At 47.4% G+C, this 8,094-nt stretch overlaps 1 protein-coding gene across 1 annotated transcript in view; it reads right to left on the minus strand.

Annotated features, from left to right (window-relative positions):
- The window catches only part of FRYL (FRY like transcription coactivator), a 210,074-nt gene that overhangs the window by 46,175 nt on the left and 155,805 nt on the right, over positions 1-8,094 (minus strand). The window contains 5 exon segments of the mRNA XM_027775907.1: positions 1,903-2,093; positions 3,340-3,461; positions 4,656-4,860; positions 6,392-6,577; positions 7,680-7,783. Coding sequence (XP_027631708.1) covers positions 1,903-2,093; positions 3,340-3,461; positions 4,656-4,860; positions 6,392-6,577; positions 7,680-7,783 — 808 coding nt within the window.

Raw genomic sequence — 8,094 nt, forward strand, 5'->3', positions numbered from 1 at the left:
GCTCTTACTTCCACTCCTGCCCGCCCTAAAAACTACTCACATGACAGAGCAAGCTTTCTGCAAAGCAAATCACAGGGCCAGCAAGTGCCATGGAGGATAAGGCGCTGGATCCCATATAGACAATTCCATGGTTCGAGTCACGCCAGGCATGTGTGCAGGTGCACCCAAAATCCCGAGAAGAGAAAGAAGGGACTGAGGGATAGCCATGCCCCGGGGGTGACGTTGCACTTTCTCTCATCCCCCTCAAGAAAGCGACTCACACCCACCACCCCCTTCCCTCCAAACCTCTGGGCGGCCTCCCATCCACTCCACCACTCTGCAGGCCTACTGGGTTCACGCCATGGGTGCCCGCCATTCCCTGCCGCGGTGTTTCTGATGCGACTCCAAAAAGCCTCATGATGCTGCCCAAGGGCCTTGGCACTTGCTGTTCTACTTCCCCCTGCCTGAAACGCTCTTGCCTGGGACATCACGGGCTCGCTTCATCCCGTGGGCACTGAAAGCTGCCTGCTCGGGCTGTCATGTGTACGCTTCCCTCCCACTGCTCTTTACCCTTTACCTTGTTATTTTCACAGCATTTACCACTAAATAAATCGTATGACATACTATTGGTAGATTAAAGGTCTCTTTTCCCCCCATGGAATATGAACTCCAAAATGCCAGGAGCTTGGTCTGGTTCACCGCTGTCCCTCCTGACTAGAATGGTGCTAATAAAACCCCTTCTCCTCCGTTCTTCTTTTGCGATTTTGGGCATGCACACACATGCACCCGGCATGTTCTTTCTTAAAGCTGCTGGGTCTGGGAATTGAACAGTATAGGCGGCAATATGGGAGTCAGCCACCTTACCCACCACGCCACCAGCTGACCCACTTAATCTTTGCATATGGAATTCAGTGTCCATTTTACATTTAAATTTAACTTCCAATCTTTTTTAAAAACATTAATCATTGGGACCAGCAGTTAGCATAATGGCTATGTCGCTGGACTCCCATGTCGTCGACTGCAGTTCACGTCCCGGACCTGGTGGCTTAAATTCACGCCGGGCGCATGTGCGTGTGTGCCCAAGATCCCGAGAGGAGGAGAAGGGATTGCGGCGTGGCCATCCCCCTGGGGGGTGGATTTCTCGCTTTCTATCTCTCTGTCTCTCTCTGCCTGTCTGGTGAGCAGGCTCCCTATAGCAAAAATCTCTCAAAAAAAAAATAATTTCATTTTTTAAAATTTTTTTTATTGGAGGTGTTTTTTTTTTTTTTTTTTTTTTTTTTTTTTTTTTTTTTTGCTATAGGGCATGTGCACTCGGCAGGAAGACAGAGGGAGACGGAGAGACAGAAAGTGAGAAATCACCCCCCCGGGGGTGGGGGTGGCCACACCGCAATCCCTTCTCCTCCACTGGTGTGAGTTTTAAGCTATGGGGTCCAGGATGCAAACCACAGTCAACCACATGGGAGTCCAGCAACATAGCCGTTACACTAACTGCTGGTCCCAATTTTACTTATTTATTATGTTTTAATTTGCTACAGGGTATGTGCACTCACCAGAGAGAGGTGGGGAGTGGGGGAAGGTGAGAAAGCAAGCTGCCAGATCCTGGACTCAAAATCATGGTCAGCTAAGTGAGAGTCTAACGCTTTAACCACCATGCCACCTGCTGGCCCAACTTCCAGGGTAATATTTAAAGGTCTGTGTGTCAAGCTTTCATGGATAGGTGCTAGACTATTTGATGTATTAGTTAGCAGGTTATTAAATGCTAGTTACAAAACAACTTTGTTAATTCCTGGCCTGCTCCTCCTCATTGGACATCACTCACTCTCCACGGCCGTCCGCTCGGTCTAGCTGCAGCCACCCCTACGGCAGTAAGTCCCTGACAGCCAGGAGATGCTTGATAGCTGCTGAAGGAGCGCCATGACGTACCTGTGCTTCTTCCCCTGGGTCCCCCACAGTCTCGACAAGCCTGGAGAGGACGTCGGAAAGTGAAGCTGCAGTAAGAGGCTGCTTTAGGGCCCTGAAAATCTGGAAGGACCTCCCAGCATAGTGTCGCGAAGAACACGAAAGTGCTGTTTGCAGAGCGACTTCGCTAAGATGCCGCTCCAGATGAACTCCTTCTGCGAAGAGAACAGAACGAACAAGTGCCCTCGGGGTGAGAATCCGGCGCTCGCTGGTCTAAACCAGCACCCAGCACACGACCTGGGAAGCCTGACAGGCACGCAGTTTCCAGGTTGACGCTTTGTCTTTGACTAAACTCTGTTTGCATTTTTGGTAACTCTGCCTTCTAATCTAGAGAAGCAGTCCTTGAAAAGGGGGATCCAACTTTCACCACTCGCATTTTGGGTGAGCTGCTCTTTGTTGGAAGGGCCGCCTGGGGCAGCGCATGCTCCCCAGCGGGATCGCCGAGCCCTCCCCACTACCTACAGGTGGCCGCCCCTCGTGCCTCCATCCTGTGAACTGTGACACGTGTCTGCAGACAGTGCTTAACACGAGGGGCACAATCAGCTCAGCTGCAAAAACGCCTCTAGACCCTCATTTGTACTGGGACTCTCAGCATCTGAGACCAGAGTGGCCTTAACTGTAGGAAAAAGAACTTTTTTAGTCTGTCACGTCTACATCGTTCCCCTAGTACAGTGCTTTACACAGACACAACTGCACTGTAATTTTATGATTCTATCATACGAAATGCTAAGATGTCCAGAATTGTAAAGGCAATATTCTTTTTTTTCCCTTTTTTCTTTCTTTTCCTTTTCCTTTTCTTTTCTTTCTTTTTTCTTTTTTTAAAGGTTTTTGCAATAGGCTGCATGCACTTGCCAGAGAGAAACAGAGAGGGGGCAGTCCCAGGCAACCAGTGTTTTCAAGCTGCTGGGTTCAGGACTCACACCGCATTGTCAGCTGTGGGATTCAGCCCCTTAACTACCACACCGTCTTCTGGGCCCACATAGGTAATACTCGTACTCTTGAGCAGTCACTCAGTTTTCCTTCATCCAAGACACATCTGTTATCATTAATAAGTTAAAAAAACATAGGGGGCCAGCAGACAGCATGGTGGTTAAGGTGCTGGACTCCCAGTGAGTCCTGGGCTTGGCAGCTTGAAATTCACACCGGGTGCATACACATGTGTGTCCAAAACCCCAAGAGGAGAATGGAGGAGAAGGGGCTAGACGGCGTGGCCATCCTCCTTCTTTCCCTGGCAAGCACATGAGGCCGTGGCAGAGACCTTTAAAGACGACGACCCACCTAAAACTTTTAGACATAGCAACTGGTAACTTTTTTCTAAGTGGATATCACTGGAAATTTTCAGGCCACATTAAAATGCCTCCGTAACATCTAATAGTAACCGAAATATTTACTAGGAAGTACCTGAGCTCGACTGCTTAAAAACAGAAACCACGTATTTCAAGAACGTAGTGAGCTGTTCGGCGCTCTTGATGCTGGGGTTCTTGGCAGAAACATCCTCATGGTTCCAAAGGGGCCCTCTTTTCCTGAAAACAGAACAGATGGAATTCCCTTTAACTTACAGCAACAGTTCCCTCATCGGCCTAAACCCACTGTTACCGTCTGGAAGCACAGTAGCTGAATAAAGCGAACGGCAGGTCACCGTCCACCCTCACGATGCGTGCTATGTGCCGGAGAGTCACGGCACACTTCTACATGGGAAAATAGGTCGGCACACGGACATGTACGGTCTACCACATGCAGATGAAGATCTGTCTTTCCTCCCTCCGTCCATCCCCCCCCCCTCTTTCTTTCTTGTGTGTGGGGTACTGAAGGGCACATATACTTTCCAGAGACAAAGAAGGACAGGAGAACACCCCTACGTGGGGTGTGGCCAGGCTGTACTCCCTTCTCCATCTCGTCCTCCTTTTGGCATTCTGGGACACATACATGCCCATACACCTGGCGTGTTTCTCAAGCTACCAGGTCTGGGACTCGAACCGCATAGTAGACCATCTAGGATCTGGCTGCCTTAACAACCAGGGCATCGAGCAGGCCCAACAATGACTTATTTTCCACGTTTCTCGTCACTGCAGTCAACCTCTCTCAGCAGTAGTAGGCAAAACATGATACATTTTGCCAAGAGTTACATCCTACCCTATTTATGTGTTACATGCCGAAGAAACATTCACAAAGGCTAAACTGTATCAGGTTACCTTGCAAATAATCCAATTTACTGTGGAAGAGAAATGAAAATCAGTTACCAGCTAACACCACAGGCAAGCAGGGGCGGGATATCATCAGGCTGTCGGGAGTCATGACACACCGCCTATGTTTACGCAAACACGTGCCATGTCTTTGCTGACCACCCAACACGGGGCTGATGCTTTCTGTAAAATGCCTCTGCAGCCCAGCCTTGCAAAGAGGAGAACACACAGAGATACAGGAGGGACTGATACTGCGGCTAATGAAAGCGCGACGTGCGTTCGGATAACGCTGCGTTCTCCTTGGGCTTTCAGGATCCAGGTATGAGGAAGGCTCTTTGCAGGTAAAACTGCACAAATGCAAACACGCTGGTTGTGCTGTAATTTTCAAAATATCAGACAATACCCAGCTGTGTACTGCAAAGGAGCAGCATTTCAGAAAACAAAAATAAAAATGAAAACGTTTTCTAAGAGCCGACCAAGGGAAGAGGGACTTGAGCCGAACGCTGCCGGGAATGCTGAGAGCCGGCGAGTTACCTGGAGGTGATAAATTCCATGAGGGTTTTGACTTTCCCATCCTGCTCTCCTGAGATGTCCACCTCGCTGAGGACGGTGGTGTGCAGGTGTGACATGGCCATGCTGTTGTTTCCTAAGCTGATACTAGAAGAGGTAGAACTTGAGCTAAGCCCTGAGTCGGTCATAGGGGAGGGCTGGTAATCAGGTACAAAATCGTTAATGCCTGCTGGAAGAGGAAGACCATCATGAATGTTCAGTCATAAAAGAATCACACAAAACACTTAACACATTAAACTCTGGCTCCTTTACGGCCGTGTGGGACGCATGAGGAAGTCCAGTGTGAGCTGATGTGGGCTCCTGTGGAGCCCCAAGCAGCAAGCTGCAGGGAGTGTGGGGCGAAGGTCGTTTTCGCAGCTTATTAAAATGTAGCAAACAGCTAACTACTGCGCAGACACCTGCTGCCATCTGCTGTGGAAGGCTGGAAGTCGCAGGTTCATAATATTCTGGCTCTTTTTCTCAACATTTATTAATCACATTCCAACAATGTGAATGACTTCTTCATTTCTTATGGAAAGGACTCCATAATGCCTGATTTATTTTACTTAGAGATGGACTATTTTTAAGTCTATATGGAATATCTACAGCAGTTCAGTTACTAAACACCGAACGATTATTACTAACGTCCATATTTACAAAATAGCAAAAGGATCCTTAAAAGTAAACTGTAATTTTAAATAAAGGTGCTTTTAACAAAAACGACTGTAAATTTTAGTCCATGTTTCATTTAATCATTGTTTTAAAAGGATAACAAGATTCCTAATAATTGTGTCCTTACTAACTTTGGATTTTAAGTAAATAACAGGGTTTTAACAAAAGAACTTTTAAATTCATTAACCCTGTACCTGACTCTAGATAATTAGGGAGCAAATCATCTTTACTCAATCTCTAAAAAATAATGATTGTCTTTTAGATCATTAATGATTTAGTGTAATGGTACTGATAAATAAAATAAATAAATTAGAGTTATTAGGAAACTTACAACCAAAAAAAAAAAGCAAATTAACATTGACTGTGAAATAAATTTTGTAAGCATCATTAATTTGGACCTCACTATTTCAAAATGTGTAACATTTTCAATGTATTAATGAAGAGAATTTAAAAAAAACGTTTACTTTCTTCTTTGTCAAGTTCCAGATACACAAGGGGGAGGACTCTCGCTCGAGGGCACCCTCGTTCAGGAGGAGTGATGAATAAACTAAGTGCTGCTCACTGACTACTCAACCTTCACACTCAGCACATCTGTGTGACGGACAGCCTTAAAGACAACTCAGATGCAGCTATTCCAGGCACTCATTAATAAGCAATATAAATAGTACTTAAAATCAAACTGCTCCTTTTAAGACAGACTTGCTATAGGGCATGTGCATTCACCAGAGAGATGGAAAGAGAGTGAGAAATCATTCCTGGCAGGGATGGCCATTCCACAAGCCCTTCTCCTCCATTCTCTTCTTGGGATTTTGGGCACGCGTGCACATGTGCCCGGTGTGAGTTTTAAGCCACCCGGGTCTGGAACTCAAACTGCGGTCGACTACTCAGGAGTCCAGGGATGAAAATTTATGCCATCGGCTGGTCCCTACAACTCCATTTCTATGACACGTCCTCTAGGATTTTGACTTTGACCGAGTGGACTTTTTACAGTACAGGATTCTCTGCTAACAAAATACCATCTGCTCTATTGGGATGTCCAGAGCGCGCACCTGCGAGCGTGTAATCTGAGTGTGCGGTTTGTCTGACCGTGAGCACCCTGGGCTCGTTGAACTCCTTGTTCCTGAGAAGGACTGAGGCTACAGTGCGGATGTTGCTGCTGGGTCCCGTGACGATGAGCAAGTGCAGAAGCAGGCGTTTGCAGTGTTCGTACACCTCAGGGTGGCAGTGGTCAAACCCTAGGAAGAACAGTGGAAAACCGTCACCGGGGAGGAGAAAGGGAGTATTCTTGTGACCAGGCTCATATTCTAAAGAAAAAGAGAAATGATATAGAAGATTTTTGGAAGAGATGCATTACATAGTTCTTCGCCTACAGATTTCGCGTACCTGTGTAACAGCCTACTGTCCCACAGAACTAGGGAGAGTCAAGGCTTAAATACACCCCATGGCTAAAACGTAGCGACTGCTTAGAAACAATTACTGTTACGTACTAGATAGAAGTGGATTTCTCAAAAAGGTAGGCTTTTTTGGTGCCTAGAACGTATGTATGAACTAACACACACAGAAAGCGAGCCTGTCAGGAGACCGTGCAGATGACAGCTTTCTGGCTTGACTGGCTTCAGGAAGCCAATCCCGTAAACATTAAAGGTGTTACAGACAGGACAGACCCTGCAGTTTGTCAGGGTGGAGGTGTTTTTTTGGAGAGATTTTCACTGTAGGGCGCGTGCGCTCGCCAGACAGACAGAGAGAGACATAGAGACAGAAAGCGAGAAATCACCCCCCAGGGGGGATGGTCACGCTGCAATCCCTTCTCCTCCATTCTCCTCTCGGGATCTTGGGCACGCACGCACACGCGCCCGGCGTGAGTTTTAAGCCACCGGGTCCGGGACACGAACCGCGGTCGACTACGTGGGAGTCCAGTGACATAGCCATTACGCTAACTGCTGGTTCCCTCGGGGTGGAGTTTTAAGTGTAATAATCAGGCTTTTTGACAATCCCGCTCGTTTGAGGAACACTTGGAACCCATTTCCTTCTTCCATTCGCTGTGAAAGTTTCCAGGCCCAGAGACGGATTAATTTCCCTCCTGCCGCCCGTGCGCCAGGACGCTCCCTGGTAGGGCGTACACGTGCGACACAGAGCAGGAGGGCTGGGGGCAGCGACAGCGACGGCAACGGCACGGTTAGAGAGGCTGGGAATGATCTCACTGGACCAGGGGTCTCAGTGCAAATCCATGACAATAACACACAGAAAACAGGAGCCAGAAATACACAAAAACTTCAAGTCATACTGCCTTGAAATGCTAAAAATATAAAGGACGGCAGTGGAACCAGCGTCTCTCACCTATAAAAATTGCATGAAGAAGAAGATGGAGGTAGCTCCCCCACTCGACCTTCACACTGTGGTCGATGACCAGGTCGGTCAGAAGGATCACCGCGATGTTGCACCTACGACGAACGAGAGCTTTACTGAGGCCCCGCCTCGTCTGGGTAAACCCAGGAAGGTCTTGTACAAATTACTTACGATTGTAATATCCTATTTCATGAAAAAAAATAAAACTTATCAAGGAAAAAGAGAAAAAAAAATACAGCTAAAGAAGCCATTAAATTACAGTGACAGCTTTAGAACCAGACATAGGACTCAGGGCTCCTTGAAGTCAAGGGCCTCCTTTTCTTCATCTCTCAGCCTGAAGGCCTAGCACACTGCTTGCCACATCGTAGGTGTTCCCTGTACGTTTGGTGCACTGGTATCTTTGGAA

Source organism: Tupaia chinensis, unplaced genomic scaffold (assembly GCF_000334495.1).
Source record: "Tupaia chinensis unplaced genomic scaffold, TupChi_1.0 Scaffold000054_1, whole genome shotgun sequence".
In the NCBI taxonomy this organism is placed as follows: Eukaryota; Metazoa; Chordata; class Mammalia; order Scandentia; family Tupaiidae; genus Tupaia; species Tupaia belangeri.